Source organism: Notolabrus celidotus, chromosome 21, assembly GCF_009762535.1.
Source record: "Notolabrus celidotus isolate fNotCel1 chromosome 21, fNotCel1.pri, whole genome shotgun sequence".
Classification (NCBI taxonomy): domain Eukaryota; kingdom Metazoa; phylum Chordata; class Actinopteri; order Labriformes; family Labridae; genus Notolabrus; species Notolabrus celidotus.
Window position 1 is genome coordinate 8,730,538 of NC_048292.1, and position 21,694 is coordinate 8,752,231.

Consider the following 21,694-nt stretch of genomic DNA (forward strand, 5'->3'; position numbering starts at 1 on the left):
AAACTGCACTAAAGTACACTACTCTAGTTAATGTATATCCCTGCCACTGTAAATACATTATGATGATGAAACTTTCTGTGCAGGCTTTATGTTTATGTCCACTATTATATGGAGAACCTTTGTAAGTAATGAAGTACAAGCCCCTTAGTATTACATCTAAGATAGCAAGACAGCAAGTTAACAACTTTTTAATACCATTACTTGTTTCAAACTCAAAAGATATTTCTTGCTTTATTGCAGGCAACTATTATTTTGTTGACCAATCAAAGGTGGTGTGAGGATATTTTTGAATACATACAGTACCAGTCAAAAGTTTGGACACACCTTCTCATTCAATGTCTTTTATTTATTTTTTATTATTTTCAACATTGTAGATTAATACTGAAGGCATCAGTAGGCATGGATTACAACAGTAGTCAAATAGGGCTATCCATTGTGTGATAACCCTACCTCTGAACAACATAACTGATGGTCTCAAACACATTAAGAAGTCAAGTCATTCTACAAATGAACTCTTGACAAGGCTCATGTTAATTAGAAACCATTCCAGGAGACCACTTCATGAAGCAGACTGAGAGAATACCAAGAGTGTGCAAAGCTGTCATAAAGGAAAACCATTGAATGAGAAGGTGTGTCCAAACTTTTGGCTTGTCTTGTACATAAATCGGGGTTAGTATGTTGTTATCAAAAGCTACGCTGAAGTTCAAATAACCTGTCAAACATGCATGTTTACATTATTTTATTATGACCAAAAATCAAGACAGAAATTACCAATTTGACATTTTTAATAACAATACAGCAATGATGTAAAAAAAAAAAAAAAAAGGGGTTGTACATTTAGAATTTCTTCTATGGCACAAAAAACATGTCAAAAACATATCATTAGTTGCGTTTTTCCTTAGTCTGTATTCCTGCATTCCATCCTGGAACTGCACCCTGTCATGCAATTCAAATATTATGATGAATGTTCCTTTTGGCATTACATTTTAAAAACTAAAATCGACCAAAACACAGCTCAAGTAATCCAGTAGGTTCTTAAAGGAAAATGTCATTTTAAAAAGTTGGAAAAATGTATAGTATAAAAAAAAACGTTTGCACAAAGTTTGGCAAAATATGATTAAAAATATTCAAAAAAGTATAAAACCAAAAAATAAAATCAGATATTTTTAAAGCTTAAGTAACCATTATCTTTATCAGTGCTTTCTGTTGTTAATATCACATTTAACAACTTCATGTTAATTATTAACTCTGTCTGAAGTATGTCTTGGATCAAATGTGCTAATCTGATATTAATGCAGGATTGAAATAGTCAGATAATTATTGTACAATATATACCAACATTAAAAACAACCCAAACAAAAAACTTGAAAATAAGAAATAAACTTGCTCTTATTCTCAAGCAACTTTTGATATGTGTTTTTGTATCTTAGTATAATATATCCCTGTACCAGTCCCACTGTTACAAACCTTCTTAGCATATCAGGCTAACATGAAAGGCAGCCAAAACTCAGACTCAAGTGTATTCTACAGTGTCCGTAAGAGTGATGTAGTTTCCTGCTTTTGCCTCTGGACTGTAGACCACTGTGGGGACGTTATCCTTCCGATTCATTCGACACAAGATCACGATACACAGCACCACTGACAACAACTACAAGACAGTAAAGAAACAGTTTTTTAACCCTCTGTCCATGTTCAGATGTTCCACCATTAGCCAATACATTGTTTTAAATGAGGAAGAGGGAGGCTGAACAGACAGAGCAAATACAGAGATAAACGTGTGTAGTTAAATTCAGAGGTAGTATTTATTTGTGTTATTATTATCACTCGTGTAGAGGTCTAAATTTCTTTATTGACATTAATAGGAATTTGGAAAGAGTCAGGGAAGTGGGAGGGTTACAATTCTCTTGCTGAGATGGCTTTTAAGGAATTTCTTGATGACCGGAACCTCTCAAGATTTCCGGCTTCATTTCTAGCTTCCCTTGAGCTCACACAGCTGCCACCTGTGTCCGTCTCAATCAGTCATTTAATCATTTTGTGAAGCTTCGAGAGAATATTAGTTTCACATTAAAGTGGCACCTAAACTCTGCAGGCCAAGTGATTTATCCCGCCCTCGGTTTCCCCCTGCAGGCATTTATTCCTTATTTTATTCAGGTAGCAATAATATATGAAGCAAATGCTTGAGGAGCAACAACTGCAGTTCCTCAAGTGTCCACTTGAGGTTGGCTCCTAAAGCGAGTCAAGCCCTCATCATTGCCATATTAAAATCATAAACTTTTAAAGCAGAATTTAAATTGTTTATAGCCCAGGACAAAAGATGGTTTAGTTCTGTATAGCTTATTGTTGTCAAGGCTTAAAGTACTGAATAATTAGGGGAACAGTTGCTTTTAATTCCAGGTGGTTACTGCAAGCTGTCTGCTTTAGTCTAAACAAAAAGAATCTGGTTAGCAACCATGAAAAATAATCTAATTCAGTGGGAACACAATGCTTAACATGCGAATTTGTCAGCTAATGAGTTAGCTAATACTGTAAAGCACTAATCAATTGATTGTTACAAAGCCCTCACACCGCTTCAACATCACCCTCCTGACCAAATACTGTCACTTCTGGCAACAGGAAACCAACATGGTGGAGACAAACATACTTAACTTAATAAACTCTGTTGGTGTACTCTAACGTGCAGTTTGTCTAAGTTGTGTTGCCGTACCGATATGTCACGTCTTAAAGGTTGAACGTACAGCAAACGTAGAGCACACATTACTCCGGTTTTTACATTTAGCTGTCCACAGCAGAGAAGGGTGACCATTCTCCACCTCAGCAGCCATGGCCATATCTTTCACCCATGTTTGAGGCTTTTGAAAAGAAGAATGCTTCATGTAGTTTTAAATGTTTGCTCTGTGCACCGCACACGAACCTCATCACGGCCTACAAAATGTCATCGTCCAACTTGAGAAAGCAACGCAAGGTACATAGCTAGACTTTTGTTTATCCCATGCGAACATTTCAAACAAAGGTTACTACGCTTGTCGTTACTTAGTTGCTGTATTTTAGTCTGCGGTTGGTTGATCCTCTTTTTGTTCCTATTCTTTCAGAGCTGCAAATCTGATTAAAGAAAATGAACTTTTGTTCTTTAAATAAACACAATGTAGCAGAATTTACACCAATGTATTCTCAACTGCACTCATGCATTATGAAAGGAAAGTTTTGAGATTTTTTTATTTTTTTAAGTTATACTTTTGGCCCTTTTGCCTTTATTTGATAGGACAGCTGAGGAGAGACAGGAAATGCAGGGAGAGAGCGGGGGAAGACGTGCAGGAGATGGTTGACCGGCCGAGAATCGAACCGGCGACCCCTGCGACAAGGACTGTAGCTTATGTATGTGGGGTGCTTAGACCGCTAGGCCACCAGCACCCTGAGATTTTTTTTTTAAAGAAGTTTGAATACTTATTTTTAAACGAAACTACTCCAGTGCCAAAACTCAAGTAATAACTTGACAGAGCAACTTCAAAGAGCTAGTGAAGACATGTAGACAGAAAAGAAGGTAGTCAAATCATTACAGACACTAATGGATTGAATGTACATACCCAGAGTAATGTGATTCCCAGCATTGTGCCCAATATAACATGGACGACAGTAACCTGAAGAGCGATCAGTAGTGGAAGACACGGCTGAAACAGGAGTGGATGAATCAGTGCAATGTTTTATACCACAGTAACACAAATATGTATGAAACTAGTTCGACTTCAGTGGGATTCAATCAGATTCACAGAGAATATACTGTACACTTGAATCCTTCTGTGGAACTAAACGTGGAACTAAACACTTTCATGGGATTTCTAACGAATTTCTGTGAAAACGCTTTAGTCATTAGTTTCAGTTCCTTATTGGTTTAATGTTTCACGTCACAAGTTTCACAATAATGCTTGAGTATGAAAAATATGTTTCATAATTGAACATTGTTCAGATTTTATATTGCATTTGCGCAATCCTTTGCCGTATTTATGGCTCAACATATTTGTGCTGTACCGTTGTAAGACATTTTACCTCCATACAATCCAGCAATTCAATTCAGTTATGTGACTTTAAATGCATATGTTGTATGTTGTTATTCCTGCAATGCAGTTGTAAATCAGTTTTGTATAGATCATCAATAAAATGATGATTAAAAACTTCAATTACAAGATTTCTCATTACCTCTTTATAAACCATGACAGGTTGGACACCGTCTGTCTCAAAATGAATGAGGTTCCCTGGAGCTGCCACCTAGATCAAACAGACATGAGTCACTAAGTGAACAAAATGAATGATAGCAGAGTATTGAATCATCAGAGAAGAACAACATTAAAGACAGGCTCAGGCTACAAGTGCTTTAAAAATGTGAGCTGATTTAAATAATGGAGAGGCTTTGAGTTTATTCTTTTCTCTTCAAAGAAACAAACTACAATATGTTATAAAGGTTAGGATTAAATCAAAAGAGAGAATGGCTCTAGTTTTTGTCTTAATTAATATAATCTTTCTTATAAATATGCCACGTACTCTTCCAGTTTTTGAGCTTGGGGCTGTTTTACACCAGCAGATGGTGCCACAGGTGTGTTGCCTATCCATTCAGGAGAAAAACTCAAACTACCACTGCAACTATTAAGAACTCAACCAAGACTAAACATTCCCACAAAATATAAACCAAACTAACACATGAAGAATCTGGAATAACATCAATAAGTTCATTCAAGGCTATTCAAACCTGGCTTTAAAACACTGTCAGCTGCTTGGTGTACCTGACGACTTCTCTCTCATTAGTTACTGATGAGGATTGAGTAATTTAATGTTTTTTATTTATCAGCTTAGTTTTTAATGGTTGGCATTTTAATTTGCACTAATGCAAAGGTCACATAAAATATTTTGAGGAATATTCTAACACACTATATATCAATGCTTTTGAGTACATAAAAATATTTGGGAGAGAGCTTCTTTTTGTTCACTCACACATGGGTTAGTGGATCCTTTAATGCACAGGCAGGATTTTGAGATATTATGACCCCAATCAACATAGCCCTGATCCAGTCCACAGCACTGCAGCTGAGACAGGAAGAAGAGGAGCAAGTTACAATACATAGATATACTTTGTAACACTTTAACAAACACTGTTTCCCTCTACTTAAATTATATTCCATAGCACTCGTTTCCAGGAATAAAGGGCCTTCTATTTGTCAGTTTCTCAATCCAAACTGCTGTCTGCGATTGTGTACTTTAAAAATAATCCTTATCCTGAACATAAATGGATACACACCATCACAAGGTTACCTACTTCCACTTGCAGTTCTCTGATGTGTTCTTGGACGACATCACCGGCATCAGACAGTGGCTTGAAACTTTGGTAATGCATATTTAAGGTTTTAACCACCTGCAAAACGAAATAAAGAATTCAAACTACAAAATGACTGATGGCCATGGATTTACAATGATCAAAGTTTAGAAAGGGAACTGTAAGATCCTGTAGTTATTCTTTCGAGATTGCAAGCACTTCACACACTCAATTGCAATTTCAATAACTACTATAAGCACATTGCAGAGTCATATAGCTTAGCAGCCCCCCTAGACACAGCAGGTTAGCTTGAAATTTTGCTGCTAGTTAGCTGAATCCAAATCAACCAGTAGAGCACTGCTCAACAATTAGGCTACAGATGTTGTCTAAGGGTGCATCTTTAAACTGCCTTTATAAAACCAAAAGACGCAAAGTTTAAGTTTAAGTTTTACTATCATTAGCAGCTAACAACTTACTGAAGTGAGCATTTTATCTTTCATCTTTAACAAAATGTACAGTTATTAAGTTGGAAGTATAAACATTTGACAAATGACTACAAAAAAAACTTCTTACATGTATTGATTTCTGGTACAATAACAAGATTAGTGAATTTCCAGTTATCGCTAGCAGCTAACTAGCTCTCTAGTTACTGCAGTTTGCATTTTATGTTTCTTTTACCTTTAATACAATTCCCAGTTATATGGTGCAAAGTATAAAACTTTTACAAATGACTACAGGAAAAATATATGAATATTATAAGAGACTGGAAAGGAGAACTGGAACTGCAGAGAATCATTAAAGTACCCTTGGATTCTCACAAGAACAGTTTTCCCAAGTATAAAATCAGTAGGTGGGTGATTTCAACATATCAGCCAAGATAAACATACATTAAAAATTCAAGGGAAACATGTCTAAAAACATAAAACCGTTTCAATGTGTCATATTGAGAGGATATCGAGCTTGGGAAGAAAAAAGGACCCTGAGACGATAGATTTGCTTCTGAAAAGAAAACATGTAAATCATGCAGTTTTGGAGCCTGCAGCAAAGAAACTGTGTTATATACAGGCTGTGAAACTCATGAAGACAACAGTGTTAAACAGTATTTGCAGGAAACTCAAAGCACCACATTTATTTTCACTGAGTGCATGGTGTGACAGGAAACCCTTCCAAGACTGTGAGGAAGCACGATGTCATTGCATTAGTCGAGATAGCAGATCTGTGCTGCGTAACTTTACACCACTTGGGCCTGCTGTGAGACTCACATTAAATAGAGCTAAGTTTGCTAAAGTCACTGGTAGCTTTTTGTAGTCAAATAATTCTCTATTGTAATTTTTAATATTAAAGCATTTCTTCTTCCTACTTTGTGTCTCGTCCATGTTTTTCTAAAGCCTCAAACTGTCCAAGAGTTTGAATAATAGTTTTTCAACACTGTGTTAAAACAGTTTTTCAGCACTGTTGTAAACTTGCTTATCCTACAGTTTATGAACAAGGCTGTTTCCATATATCAAATATCATGTTTGAAGGAAATCTAGGGGCTGGTGTACATGTATCAGGGAGGAACCTTTAGGTACAGTGTGTAGAAATGGCAATATATTAGCGATAGCCAGCTGTCAGATCCTACATTGAAATGCTCCCTTGCTCACCCTTCCCAATGATTCAGGTTTTTTTTTAGTTTATGCTGCTGTATAAATTTGATACTAGGTCTCCAACAAGTGTCAAAAAAAGATTTCAAGTCAACTCTAAAATACCTGAGGTATCGCTGTCAGTCCATGAATCAGGGAACCAATCACCAACAGGCTGATCAGGATCAACCCAACTGTGAACTGAGACACACACATACACAGTAGGAATAAGTTACAGTGTGTTACAGTTGAGTATATTCTAGTTGAAATGTGTTCATTACTACATTTGCTTTCAGAAGTGATCCTAGCATTTTTTGGTTTTCAGTACCCACCGAAATGAGCGCCCACTTCTTCTGTTTGCAGACCCCATACACACCAATAATGCTCAAGAGCAGAGGTATGATAGAAATAACATACAGGCCACTTAAGCCGCTAAGCAGCTGCTCTATCTGTGGAGAAAACAAACACAGAACCAGGTCAGTTGGATCAGTTAACAGGGAACAGTTCAATACCCTCTGTCAGCATGCAAACACTTTGCAAAAGAGTCTGATGCGGTCTTCATTTTCTGCAGCTGATTGTAAAGACGGCATTGGAGTTTGACTATTCTATGTTCTGTATTAGATTTTAGGTCAATGCAAACACAGAATAGCAATTTGATAGTTACGGCCTCAGTGTGTTTGCAGATTTGTGTATAAAAAAAAGGTATCATCAGAGTTGGATAACAACTCTTACTTTTAGCATCCAGCTGAAAAAAGATCAGTTAGAGTGATGAAGTTTTAAAAGAAACATCCAGCAGTAAAAAGAAAAGTAAAAAATAGTGAAAAGAAGATCTGATGCATATTATCCACTCATAATAGAAAGATGCAAAAATAGATACTTCTGGATGTGTGTGTGTTTTTAGTGTGAGTGCATGTGTTACCTCTTCTTCATTGTGGAGATGTCCATGGCTAAACAGAGTGAACCCTAACAGCAGGGCACTGACAATCTAAACCAGCAGAAGAACATTTCATTATTCATCATGTCAGAGCTACAAGTGCTCATCATTATCTCTATTTATAACCTGTCAATAACTCCTTAGTCATCAGACAATTCCTCAGTCTAATCATGAAGCAGAGGCAGGTTGCTCCCAAAGCACGACTAAAAGTAAAGTTATTTTGTGAATCTATAAATACAACACGCAGCCTTACAGAACAACACTGCCAGTTACACTACACCTGCAGGGACACACAAACAAGCAAAACCACATGTTGCACAATCAGGTTCCCATGAACTGCACTGTGAGAAAACTGAAGAAGAGGGAGGGGAAGATCAAATGCTTAATAATAAGTTTGTGAAATTATTGACAACATTGGGGTTCATTTTGTTTTTACTTTCAGTGTTAAAGCTGCTGTTGACATGTAATACAGTAATATCTCTGATAAGGGCCAAAAACACAACAACAAAATGTATAAATGAATCATTCTATCAGTCTTCAAAAGATTATCAGGAAAACTTTGATGATTGATAAATCTTGTAAATGCTGAATTCATTTTTCTATTTTGTATGATTGAATTTGTCTTTTCTTTATAGGATGTTTTTATAGAACTGTATTTTAGTATATTTTATTGTATTTTACATTTAAATTTTAGATATTTAAAAGCTGGAAGAGAGAAACAGCATCTCGTTTTTCCTGTATGTCTTGTATATACAGTGAAAATTGACAATAAAAACATTTGAACCTTGAATCTCTCTTTAGAATGAAACTTAAATAATTAAAACCAAACAGCTTGGTCTTTCTCTGCTTTTATTTGTTCTTTTTTTGATATTTTATTTTTACACAAAGAAAGAATTAATTATTTTTTTTAAAAACAATTGCGACCAGAAAATAATTAAAGAAAAGTATCAAACGGTAAACTACTGTGGAATGACAGTTTTACGTGTTGAGGTGTGTCCTGTTATATAGTGTGTGGGTGGGTCTTTTAAAAGTTAATTTTACTCGACATGATCAAATCTAAGAAAATGTGTTTTACCAGGCAATTACCATTCAAATATCCAGGATTCACTTCCTTCCCACAAATTGTGTTTATTTCTAATAAGGATTCGGATTATCAGACAAGTTTCAACCCCGTCCTCCAGCAGGCTCTGGCTTTACTGTTGCTCCATAACTGACTCTCTCTCTCTCAAATCAATTAAACAGTTCACTTATCTGAAACAACATCCTGAAGCCTTGGATTCCTACACTTACGACCCCTGGATAAATCAACATGCAGCAGAGAAGAAAAACACTCACCCCGACTAAACATGTCGCGGTAATGTAACTCCGCTTCAACCACACGTCCGCTCTCCCCATCTTGAATCGCTTGAAGTCGAGGTCGTTGGATTTCAATTCAAAGTTGCTCCATGCAGGAAATCCACATGCTATTTATTGAGAGAGGTGAGCCTGTTTTAAAGAACGAGAAACTTAAGTTGTTGTCAGTGTTGTGGGAGGAGGAAGTCCACGTTTTCCAGGTGAAGACCTTCCCCCATGAGGGAAGTGGGGCCGTGTGTGTGTGTGTGTGTGTGCGTGTGTGTGTGTGTGTAAGGGGGGCTGGAACTAGGGGAGGTAGGAGGAGGGGGTGCAGTAACTTACATTAAAATAAAACATGAATATCTTCTTGCCATTTTATCTCTATTTCTTCTTTGTTTTATGTTTCCAGGAGAGAAAGGACAGATCACATTACTTTCAGCTTTTTTAAATTGTTCCAATTTTATTTTTATTTTGTTTGAGATTAAAGAGTTCAGCGTAGATCCCCTGAATTCTCACATAGGGAATATTTTTCATTGTTGGCAGGAGTTATAATCTTGTCCGAACAAGATACTTATGTTGTGCAAACATGTTACTTTGTTAAAGCTGGGGTTGGTAGTCAGATTTAGAAACACTTTTTGTTACACTGGTTAAAATGATCTTTATGTCCTGATGGCAATCAATACATAATTGATTGCGATTGTCTACTCTTTTTGTGTCGTTGGATAAACCAGGCATAAAAATTCATCCCAGGCTACATGCCAATACATCACTATCTGGTGCGCACAAGATACATATTTTGTTCCAACAAGATATTATGTTTTTCACACCATAGACTATATATTAAAATGGTCATCATAAGTGTTCACTGACTGTGAGGCCTAAAGATTTAGAGCTCCCTTTACTGACTGACTGCAGCATAGATCATAAACCCCCACTTCTCCATTATAACAGATGGAACATGGGTCAGACTATTACATTGAAATAAATGTCAAATACACTTTTCTCAAACATAGTTTCTGTCTTTATAGTTAGTTCTCATCATTATGATTTATGTCCAAGTGTTCATTTTTCTGCAAAGTTTAGTTATAACTTGTAATTTGATTTTAAAAAGACGTATTAATTTGTGGCCTTGCTGTTGAATGTGGGCTCCTGTAGAACTATTTACTGGAATAGCGGAGTAGAGGAGGACTAGTGAGAGAACACACCCACACAAAGTGATTAAACTGTCTCCATCCATGTGTGAGTGCTTCGAATCAAAACAAAAGTCTGTTCTGCTGTGGACTGCACCAACCTGAGGGATCTTTGACGTCGCATTGGTAGGTTAAATGAGTGTCTTGGTTAGCGGAGAGGGTTTGACGTCAGTCCTTGGGCTCATCCAGCCAGATAGCTTTTGCTGTCGAGGCAGTGTTTTGGCTTCACATCTCACAATGAGGGGAAATGAAGGCAGATTGTTCATTCAAAATACAATCAGAGAGAAGAGGAGGGACCTGGTTTGTGAATTTAAAATGGCGCTGAGAGAAAGTGACAACAAGGGAAGACAGGATGTGTGCAAGTGTGTGTGCGCTAGTATGTTTGATGTGTGTAAGACTGAACTTGTCTTTTGTCCAGACTTCAATAAAGCACTTCTTGTGTGCTGTTGTTCTGGAGGAACAATAGAACTTGTGTTAGTCGGCATCACATTTCCTCCACAGAGTCCCACCCACACACACAAAACCTATCTGTCTATCCATCTATCTGCCTTTGACTCCTCCACACACAGACATAGATGCACAATGTTGTAACATTATTGGTCCCTCAAGCTCCAAGAAAGCAGATCCAGAGTGGAGCATTAACCGGTGCAGCATAAAAACATCTGGACAGCCCGATAAACTCACACACACACAATGCAGAGATCCACACATGCACACAACTCGACTTACAAATGTTTCAGTCAACTAGCTTCACCAGCGCATAAGCAATAAATCTTTGGCACATGTGTGTGTACAGACACATGCTTACACATCTGTAAGACATGGCTGCACAGAGACAGGCTGCGGCTCAGAGGATGTCGTTGGGCGGAAAGGAGAAGGGCCAAAAAATTCTCTGCTTGACTGGAGATGCTTGGACCAATTCTGTCTTCTGGAGGAACATGTTGCGCAACTGCATCCAAATGGCTTCCAACACCAGTTTTTGTGATGTTAAAGTAAAAAGACTATTACAGTTAGGATGACATAGATGTGTGTCACGTGTCATAAGAGTAAGACGTTGGTTGTTAGAAGAAAAAAAAGGCCCTGACAGGAAGGATCTTTGTAACATATTTCAGGAAGAGTACTAGAAGTTCAAAATATAAAGAACATAAATTGTGCAACTCTGTTCACATGCATAGCTGACTCATTAGAGTGAGACTGTGTTAATGTCTTTTGGTCTTTTTTTCTTGGTTTAATGTCCCAGCAGACTTTTTTTGCCAACAATTGTTGCCTACATATAAAAATGGTGTTTGCCTGTTTTAGCTAGTGTTCTCTTTTAATCAGTGTAAAGTATTTCTTGTTCCTACATATTTTACACTCTTTTTATCTACTTCAGTTTCTTTGTGGCCATTTTTTTATTGACACAGTACACTCAATGATTTGCTAGGGACTGAAGAAAATGATACATGACATGATTATTTGGGAGATCGTGCATGGGTGGATTGTTTTTCTTTTACACACAACCAAGCTTGCTGTGTTCTTATTTCCTAGCTTAACACTTAGCAATGCTAAAATAAGCTAAGATTAGATATTATCCGGTTTTGGTACTGACCTTCCGGCTGTGTAAGATTGCTAGATTCTGATTGGTCAAAAACCCTTGATAACAACTGTTATTAACTTTTACTAACAGGAGCCATGCTAGAGGTTAACTGATTACTCGTCATGTCAAATCAATCTGCAGAAAAGAGTTCCGGCACATTTAGCTTCTGCTTGTTGACACCATAGATCATATGGTGAGGTAAACCATTAGTTTTCCATTTGCATCAAAACAATGGGGCTGAAAAATTAGTTTCTGTTAGCATGCTAAATCAGTAGGCTATGGACATTTTCGTTTTTGATCCTATCCAGCAATATTAGCAAAAAAGAAACTTAAACCATGAACGATGGTGGCGATAGCAGGCGTGTTAAAAGTTGTGAAATTTGCCTCGTTTATTTTTAAAGGTGTGAGAACCGCAGAGCTCAGAAGAAATAGAGAGCTGGATGAGGACAGTTTCATGTTAAAGCGACCGCAACAGCTAGATAAGAATCCATCGGCATGGGACGCTACCTGCTGCAGAATCACTGGGACTTGTTAAAAAAAAACGTACACATAAATAATAATACATTAATAATAAATAAATAATGTTTTAATCAAGGTTTTTTGCCAACATGTTTGTATCTTAAAACCGGGTAATAAGCGAGGGTCTTATCTCAACTTGTCTGGATTCTATTTCCCATAACTACCTGGTAACAGCTCGGTGTAGCCTCAGTTCTACTATCAAATAACTTCAGTTTTTACAGTCCTCTCTTGAAACTCATATAAAAATTGTGAAGGGAATGGTTTAGCATTTTATTATATCTACTGCATCTACAGTATGAAACTTATCATAGAAATGTCATTTGAGATTAAGTATTTCCATGTGCTGTATTTCTGAGTTCAAAAGAAAGACAAACATTATTTTTTCCCACTAACTCTCAGTGTTTATGAATGCTTTTGTTCCCCTGGGGCACATTAGCTCTCCTCATACTCTGCCCGTTTTTTTCCCCTTACATCACTGTCATTACAGTGTGGCATTTCAGGATCTTGTCTGATAAATATTGAAAAAAGCAGCATCACAATTCATGACATTCTGCTTCCTCTGCTTTAAAAACTCTCAGGAGAGGTATTTCTTCTCCATTCCACCCGCACTACCATTAGAAACATATCACAAGATATCATCATTGTGCAGTTTAAAGTCCGTGTATATGGTCTGAGGCAGGCAGGAAGTTATATAACTAATCAGGGTATATATTCTTGAAATGAAACAGGGATTTTAATAGGAAAAAACCCTTCAGTCTCTCTTTATTACAGTCAGGACCATGGTTACGCATGATGATAAAGCATTGTTGGTTGTCCCAAGGGCAGAGTGATGATTCCTGTAGTTTCGGTGTTTCTTACATTCAGCTAATAAAATCTAAATTGCACGTAAGTGTCGGTACACTTTGATAAGACAGCTAATGGTATATGACATCAGCTTGCCGCAAAATATTCTATCACAATGAACTTTAACCCTGGATGTTTCCAAAGAAATATTGCGACACAATTTTCACATCAGAAAACCATGGGGGTAAAGTGCAAAACATTTCCCATGAATGAGTTACTGACCGAAAACCACACACCCTGAGGTCGACTATTCCCTGCAGCTTTTGTGTGAAGTTTCTCTTTCTTTTTCTCGCCCTCTTTTTCTCATGACACATACCTTGCTCTTTTGTATTATTATAAGGATTTTTTATTTCTTACAGTCAAAGTAAATCATTTGTGCTCAGTTTTTTTTTTTTACATTTTATGAAAAAGAGAATAAAGATACAAAAAAAATAAGTAATATAAATTATAATGGAATTGGAATTCACATCTACAGTCACAAATAAGTAAGTAGCTCTTTTGTATTATATGTTCAGAGAAAAAAAAAACTAGGATTTTGCTGGTTACTGATACATAAAATAGTAGGGAAGAGGATAAGGGCCACTGGAGAAAAAAATAAAATATATAAAAATTACTCCAAGAAAAAAGTCAGAATTCTGACTTTTTCTCAGAATTCTGACTTTAATCCACTTAAAACAAAAATTAAGGTCCAATATATATATATACATAAAGTCAGAATTCTGACTTTATTCTCAGATTTCTTACTTTTTTCTTAGAACAATAATAATTTAAAAAATATACTGTACCTTAATTTATTTTTTCAGTGGCTCTAATCCATAAAAATAGAAAATAACATAACTACATTTTTATTTATACCAAAGATCCAGAGTGTATAAACGTAGTAGTAAAAAACAAAAAGCTTGGACATTTTATTGAATTATATGAAATGGGGTCGGTCCCTTTAAGAGAAGTCACATGATGGTCACATGACACGGAAGTAGCGTGAATTGTTTCAGCGTTGTTGTGTTTACATCAACAGCTTCCAATTGCAAACCGCGTGCAGCCTTGGTGAGTAGATGAGTGGGAAATAACCCACACGTTCTTATTATTAATTGATAATAAATTCATATTTACATTACAACATTTGAAAACGATTTATTTTCTTTGTTTCAGCACAGAGTCAAGGTGGGATAAATTTGCATTACTCTTTATTCCTGTAAGCAGACTGGTTATTAAGCATGTATTACTGTGAATAAGCATAAACAAAGTACATAACATCCTACATAATGTTGTAGTTTTCTCTATTAGCAGTGCTCGTATTCTGGCTGCATTTAACGGTGTTTATTTCCGTCCTTTTTACCATCAGGAACAAGAGAAAACTCTGCAGTGTTTGGATTAAGTGACAATGAAGGAGGACAGTGATGTTACTAACGTCCCTGAGTGCTTCATATCAGATCATGAAGGTTTTCTCGGCAGCATCAAAAACTTAATCAAAGACTTCGTCGTGACTGAGATTGACATTAATGGACAGCATGTTAACACAGCATCAGAAACACAGACTCCAGCCTGTGCTTCATCTCATAAATACAATGAAGCCAGTGCAGACAGTATGGAGAACAGTCACCAGTCAGTCTTCCAGGAAGCTGATGATTCAGGTGATTGTGGTGCAGATGCCACCGTTCCTAGTCCATGCAGCTTTGATTTAAGTGTGATTCTAGGCCAGGCTGTCAGCGAGGAGCTCGAGCAGTTTGTGTTGACTCTCAAAGATGAAAACACAGCCAAACAGGAGCTTTCTTTGGGACACTTCCCAGACAAGCACCACAGAGCCAACGTCCACCGAGCGGTCAGACACCGCTTCCCTTTCCTCATGACAGTCACCATCCAGCCAGAGATCAGGGTGAGAGAAGACCCAGACTACAGGGAGCTCTCCCAGCTGGTCTCAGAGGACGAAGCGGAGGACTTCTTCAGGTTCATAGATGCCAAAGTGAGAGGTTCGTCATATACCTTTGGACCTGATGACAGCAAGGAGCATAGGACGGTAGTGCACCACTTTCTGAGCAGAAGGTTTGGGAAACTGGTGGAGACGAAGAGCTTCAGTGACCTGGGAAAGACAGCCATCACCGTCCGGCTGAGGGAGCAAGGGAGGCCGAAGAAGAGGACCACAGAGGAACGAAAGGAGGAGGAGGTTTACACTGGTAAGGGGGTTTAATAGCAGCTTTTTGAGCACTAAATAGGTCTAAATAAAAACAGATGGTCAAACTAAAATTTCCCAGAGTCCACATTGATAACTAGAGAGATTAAACCCCAAAGATATTCAGATTACGATAATTTAACAAGTCAAAAACATAAGTAATCCCCTAAATGTTGTAGAAATAAAGATAGCAAGGCTTTCCTAAGTATTTATATCTATATTAATATTATTATTACTATATAGCTAATATTTATATTTATATCTTATTTTATTCCTTCTTTCTTTTAATTTTTTGACTTTTTCATACTGTGTATAAGAGCATTCTGTAACAACTGAATTTCTCCCCCGAAATAAATAAAGTATTTCTGATTCTGATTCTGATTTCTGTGTGTTCTCTCCTGCAGCTTTCACTCTGTGTAAGGAGAACCTGGAGACTCTGGAGGCCATCAGCTACATGGCTGCAGCTCTCGGGGTCCTGCCGTCAGATTTCACCTACGCTGGGATCAAAGACAAAAGAGCCATCACGTACCAGTCCATGGTGGTCAAGAAAGTCTCACCTCAACGGTACCTCTGGGTTTCTTCTCTTGGTTTTTGATACTAGTGTTTTTGGCAATGTCTGAGTCCAGAAGAAAGACAAGCATTGGATGTTGAGGTTCTTCAGAATCGGTTGAATTTGCTATGAAGGCTCAAAATCAATGCCATGAAAAAGTGTGAAACTGGTTCTGTCGTTTGTACTCTAATTTTTGTATTCATCACTAGGTTGAGAGAGAAGTCAGCAGAGTTTGAGAAGAGAGGCATGCGCCTGTCTCAGATCCTCCCTGTCAGTGAGCCTCTCAGGCTCGGGCGGCTGCAGGGGAACCACTTTGACCTGGTGGTGCGAGATCTGAGACCACACGAGGCCGGTGACACACACTCCTCAGGTGGAAACTCACACACTCATCTGACAGCGCTGGTTAAGGAAGCAGTGGAGAATGTCAAGGTATTTTTCATATATGTCAAATATGTACACAGTGGTTACACTGGCTTGCAACTTCAACTTCCACATTTGTTGACTTTTGCAGGCGAGAGGTTTTGTCAACTACTACGGACCCCAGAGGTTTGGAACAATGCAGAGTGTTCAGTCTGACCATGTAGGGCTGGCTTTACTCAAAGAGGACATGGTAAGTGGAGGAGACATTATTATCTACATAAACAGCTGTGGCAACTTTTTCTTGAAGTAGGGTACCAGACACTGAATAAACACTGCAGGAATAGTGCCATCCAAGTGAAATGAACCCCTCCAGCCTGCAGGGTGCTTTGTTGTTTGTTTATGTTGTAATGTGTTCTTGTGTGTGGGTCAGGTGGGTGCTGTGCGCCTCTTCTTCACTCCAGAGGAAGGTGATGATCCTCAGAGCCAGGCTAAGAGACACTTTATGCAAACAGGTGAGAGCGAGGGCAACACTGAATATTTTTACGTTATACATTTATTTAGAAAATCAAACAAGCAATGTAGCAAATTTGTTGTGCTTCTCTGTACCAGATAACGCTAAGGAGTGTTTAGCATTGATGCCGTCCTCGAAGGCGAGGGAACGACTGATGCTCCGTGCCCTGAACCGTTACGGCACAGGTCCTGATGGTTGTGCTCAGGCCTGGCTCAGCCTGCCCCACAGCACTAGAGTCTTCTACCCACACGCCTACTGCAGCAGGTCAGCAATTGTTATGGGATTTTTACTGAATTGAAACATGCGTTGTTGCCATAGACTGTATAAAATATGGACGTAGTATCCGTGACATCACCCATCTGTTTCTGAAGAGCTGTTTGAGGACAATCGGCGGCGGCAGCCATATTGCTGCTGTCGAGCGATTGTGACGTAAAGAGGCAGAGTTTGAGCCTCCTAGCCAGCAGCTACAGTGTTCCTGCAGTCAGCTGTGCCTCTCATTGGAAGACTCCTAATCTCAATATCTTCAAAATTGCAGCGTTAGAAAAAAATTCACCCCCTTACTGTGTGTGCCGATCAAGATATGAGCTATCCAGACTACACTCATCTTTTGTACCAGGCTGTAAACATGTTTATTTCTGCTGTAAAGATCAGCTTTTTCCCATTCATGTGTATGTGACTTCCGGTACTTCCAGAGCCAGCCTCAAGCGGATCCTCGATGAACTGCAGCTTTTAGCACTTCCGCATTGGACTAATATTTTTAGACCGGAGGTTGCCGCTTGGTTGTTGCTTCTTTAATGCCTTTGACCAAAGATAATAGTACTATTTTGGCAATATTTAACACATTTTCACAGATTACTTAATCAGATACTTTTTGAATGAGTCTTCTATTTCCATCCATCCACTATCCATGATCTTGACCGCTTATCCCATTAGGGGTCACAGGGGGCTGGAGCCAATCCCAGCTGACTTCTTTGATTTCCTTTCAACAAAATGAGATAACAGAACTACATATCACATGTGCTGCTCTGTTTTTTGTTTGTCAGAGTGTGGAACGAGGCGGTGGCACACAGGCTGACTACTCTGGGCCACAGAGTCAGGAGAGGAGATCTGGTGTGGATGCAGGAAGAGCAAAATAAGCCAGGGGACACTGGAGACACAGGCTCACCTCAGGTAACAGAAGACAAAAGAACATACGAATCAAATTTGCTCTAACATTCATTTTACAATCCTTTTTATTTATTCTTGGAATGGGATTTTCTTAATCTGTGGGATGGAAAGTCGCTCAATAAAGAAACCTTATGATTGTAGTTATGAAGAATTTGCCATTATGTTCCCACAGTGAAGCTAGTTTCATAGGAAATCATAGAGTAGAACTGAAACACTTAGGACATCTGTGCTTTGCCGATACTGTTTGTTCAGTCACTATCTCTGTGGTTTAACTGTTTATATTTTGATGTTTGTCATATTTTCATACAGACATATTCACAACCATCATGTCATATTTGTTTTTCCAGATCCATGTGGTTACAGAGCAAGAGGAGCAGGAGGGAGTGTACACACTGGGACATGTATGTAGTTGAGGGGAATACTTCTATTTATGAATGCTTTTTTCTTCTTTTTGCTCCTCTCACTGCTATGTTTTTCTTTTCTTTTCTTTTTAGGTGTTACTTCCCATGCCAGGAAACACAGTGAAATATCCGGAAAACTCCATGGGGACCTGGTTCAAAGAAAGGTTGGCCAGAGACGGACTGGACAATTGTCGTTTCAGAGTCAGCGGCCTCAAACTCAATCTGCCTGGATGCTATCGCCCTCTGCTGGCTTCTCCACGTAACCTCCGTTACCAGCTGAATACCCCAGCCCGAGGGGAACGAGGAGGAAGAGGAGACGAAAAGGAGGCTTTCGGGAGCAGCAGTATGAGTGATTGGCAGCTGAATGGAGCGACAGTAGGAGGAAAGCAGGACTCACTCACTCTGACACTAAACTTTGACCTGGACTCATCCTGCTACGCAACTATCTGCCTCAGAGAGATCATGAAGTGTGACCCTTAGAGATCAGCTACAGTCCGACTCCTGTTTTCCCAACAGACTTTTTCTTGTTTTTGAGTTTAAGAAAAACTTTTGTAACCCACTGTTGTGACGTATTATCAGGAACCTTTTAGTTTGTTGTTAAGGTAATGAGCGAAAGAATGGGAGAAAAAAGGACAATGTGCAAATGTAGGTGTAAAACCACCTAACCAGCACTTGTGTTTTGTGCCATGAATAATAGTGATTCCACCCAACAGTATTTTGCTTTTTATAAAGTAAATGTGTATTAGTGTCCATTACTTTGAAGTCATTTAAAATGTTTTTGGAAGAAAAGAAAACCCAGTATAGTTTCCTTTAAAATAGTATTACTTAACAATTACAGGCAGTGTAAGTTGAGCAGAATGAAAAGCATGAAGGACTTTGACAGACTTACCAGTGTGCTGTTTTCTGAAACCTTTTATACTCCATCAGCCAATCAGGGAGGAGCCCTAATTAGTGTCACTCTGACCCAGGTGCGATCAATCTTCACACACCTGGAGTTAACGAGGCCTTCTCAGGAGGTCTGATTAAAACATACACGATGTGAATGACAAACATTTGCTTTGATTAGGAGTTAAAAGATGAGGAAGAATTAATATGAACAAAAAACATTTAAAAAGGGAAAACTTCTCATGGTGTCACAGTGTCACATTTTATAAACATAGATACAGAAGTGCAAAGGAATGAGCACTTTCCTCTCAAAGATACTTAAAAATACTAAGCTTCATGACAGAAGGATAAAACAAACAGGTAGATCCAAGAGTCTGCAGCTATTCTATATTTCTCTCACTTAGCCATAATTGGTCACAGAATAAAGTGGAGTTGGAGAAGTGTTGTCTCTCCGCTATAACTCGGTTTCTCCCCCCAGCAAAAAAGTTGTTTTGATTAAAATCCCGTTTTTTTTTTCTGAGAAGAATCAGATGCTTTGATTTAACACAGACCTTTAATGTTTTAAGAAGTATGATAGGGTATTTTTGTCTTTAGAAAATATTATTGAGAGCTTCTTGGGTGCATCTTTGTGCATTGTGGACTGATTAATACATCCATCAGAAACCTGAAAATGTCAAATTTACTTTGAGTTGCTGGTTTGTTGGGTATGTCGAACCTTTTTAAGAGACATAATGATGGGAGGTTTGATAACAAAAACTGGACAGTACCTATGAAACACCAAATGTAACTGGCAGCTTATTATATTCATGCACAGTGGCTGATTTCATTTATTTTGTCACTTTACATTGTGAAGATGCCGCATAAGAACAATTAAAAACAGTGTTTGACATGTAGTTGCTACACTTATTCTTTCAGTCCAGTATTGTACAAGACACCGTTTACCACTAGATGGAGGCAACATACAATCAGACTGTACGAGCACTTTCATTTACCTGGAGAGAAATTTGCTCTGCAGCCAGGTGGGAACACGACACATATAGAAAACATAAGCACACAAACTCAGGTAATAAAAGCAATAAATATCATGAATCAATTAAAATGTTGAGTTACAGCAGGATGCTACAAGCTAATATGTCAGTGAAACCTGAATCAGTTATCATTAAAGAATGGGAAGCTAATTAGCATTCACATTTTTACATACTTTGATATCCTGAAAAAGTGAAATACTGAAATGACTTTCCATCCTGTTAGACTTAACCTTCAGTAACCTTTGGACTGTTTAAACTTATTTGCAAGGTTATGAATGTTCAATCTCTTAGCTTCCCACCACATTACCCTCAGCCCTGTTAGCATTATATTCAGTTCCATGTTGCATAGAAAAGAGCATGACCAAAGGCTAATGAGTTTCACCAGCCCAATCCAAATATGAATACATCATGCCGGTTGATAATATGCACCCCTGTGAAGGAATCGATGTCCACCAGCCGTACAGAAGCAATATGAGATCCCAATGAAGCATAAACATCTAGCATAATCATGCTACTAAGAGGCTCCATTCAATCTGTATTCAAATTAAGCTAGCATTGCATGTTGATAAATTATACATTTTGATGAGACTGTTAGAAGACAGCAGCATATTAAACTTCCCCCATAAATAATTTAAGGCAAATACGCCTCAGGGCTGTTTTGATACCTGTAAAAATAAGGAATATGAAAAATTGACTGTCTATCAGCATGTTTTGTTTGGCGGACGGTTCTGACACGCAGCCTGTCACACTGCTGTGTGATAGAGTACCTGCCTGTGAGCTAAACTCTCCGTCAGAGAGACACATTAGCAGTAATGAGTTTCTTCACCGTTTAAGAGTTTAGTTACAGAATGACACACTATCCATTGGAAAGAAGAGTGCATCATTGAAATCCTTGCAGAAGCGCTTACAGATTTAATCCTGTGCTGTATGTTGACAGTTTTAATGCTTCCTGCCTCAGGCGTCAAAGTTAATCCTGACAGATAGATTCTTCTTTATGTTTCTTACATTCGGAACAGGAGTCGTGTGCAGGTTAAATTCCCTGTAACCCCAGGTGTAAGATTTGCCACAAATTTAAGTGTGAAACTACTTGACCTTTCTATAGTGTCATTAAATCCTCAAGGCTTTCATGAAAGCTTCCGACAGATGTCTGTTCTGAACCAGGCTAAGCAGACTGTAAGGAAAAAAATATTACAGAGAGTTGAAAACAAATCCTCTGAGTGTATTTGGGAAGCACTCTCTTTTAAGTGGAATGAATAAGACAACTTTGCAGCTGAAGATGCATCTTCCCGCTTTGCTGAAAAGGCGGA

The 21,694-nt window shown here is 38.2% G+C and overlaps 2 protein-coding genes across 7 annotated transcripts; one reads left to right on the top strand and one right to left on the bottom strand.

Moving 5' to 3' along the window:
- Positions 1 to 551: 551 nt before the first annotated feature.
- Positions 552 to 10,643, bottom strand: LOC117804676 (tetraspanin-8-like). Of its 2 annotated transcripts, XM_034672988.1 has the most exons (10): positions 10,479 to 10,643; positions 9,191 to 9,340; positions 7,841 to 7,906; positions 7,254 to 7,370; positions 7,048 to 7,122; positions 5,303 to 5,398; positions 4,981 to 5,073; positions 4,192 to 4,260; positions 3,582 to 3,665; positions 552 to 1,648 (listed from the first exon to the last, which is right to left on the bottom strand). In XM_034672988.1, the coding sequence occupies exons 2-10, from the start codon at positions 9,248 to 9,250 to the stop codon at positions 1,514 to 1,516; spliced, it is 795 nt and encodes a 264-aa protein (XP_034528879.1). In that variant the 5' UTR covers positions 9,251 to 9,340; positions 10,479 to 10,643; the 3' UTR covers positions 552 to 1,513. The 2 variants fall into 2 exon arrangements, with proteins under 2 accessions (XP_034528879.1, XP_034528878.1); XM_034672987.1 differs by lacking the exon at positions 10,479 to 10,643 and having other exon boundaries at positions 9,191 to 9,456.
- Positions 10,644 to 14,293: 3,650 nt separating this feature from the next.
- On the top strand, positions 14,294 to 20,252 carry pus7l (pseudouridine synthase 7 like). Of its 5 annotated transcripts, none has more exons than XM_034674144.1 (11): positions 14,294 to 14,362; positions 14,468 to 14,479; positions 14,655 to 15,489; positions 15,890 to 16,049; positions 16,245 to 16,464; positions 16,547 to 16,645; positions 16,826 to 16,907; positions 17,005 to 17,170; positions 17,950 to 18,076; positions 18,421 to 18,474; positions 18,568 to 20,252. In XM_034674144.1, exons 3-11 carry the CDS (start codon positions 14,700 to 14,702, stop codon positions 18,952 to 18,954), a joined length of 2,085 nt encoding a protein of 694 aa, XP_034530035.1. In that variant the 5' UTR covers positions 14,294 to 14,362; positions 14,468 to 14,479; positions 14,655 to 14,699; the 3' UTR covers positions 18,955 to 20,252. The 5 variants fall into 5 exon arrangements, with proteins under 5 accessions (XP_034530035.1, XP_034530037.1, XP_034530034.1 ...); XM_034674143.1 differs by having other exon boundaries at positions 14,298 to 14,362; positions 14,468 to 14,510; XM_034674147.1 differs by having other exon boundaries at positions 14,325 to 14,362; positions 14,473 to 14,479.
- Positions 20,253 to 21,694: the final 1,442 nt, after the last annotated feature.

Coding starts and splice junctions, on each gene's coding strand:
- LOC117804676 (XM_034672988.1), bottom strand. CDS start 9,250: ATGGGGAGAGCGGACGTGTGGTTGAAGCGGAGTTACATTACCGCGACA. Junction 4,261..4,980: donor AAGGATCCACTAACCCATGT/GTGAGTGAACAA, acceptor TGTTTGATCTAG/GTGGCAGCTCCAGGGAACCT. Junction 1,649..3,581: donor TGGGAATCACATTACTCTGG/GTATGTACATTC, acceptor ACTGTCTTGTAG/TTGTTGTCAGTGGTGCTGTG.
- pus7l (XM_034674144.1), top strand. CDS start 14,700: ATGAAGGAGGACAGTGATGTTACTAACGTCCCTGAGTGCTTCATATCA. Junction 16,050..16,244: donor AAGAAAGTCTCACCTCAACG/GTACCTCTGGGT, acceptor ATTCATCACTAG/GTTGAGAGAGAAGTCAGCAG. Junction 18,077..18,420: donor GAGACACAGGCTCACCTCAG/GTAACAGAAGAC, acceptor TTGTTTTTCCAG/ATCCATGTGGTTACAGAGCA.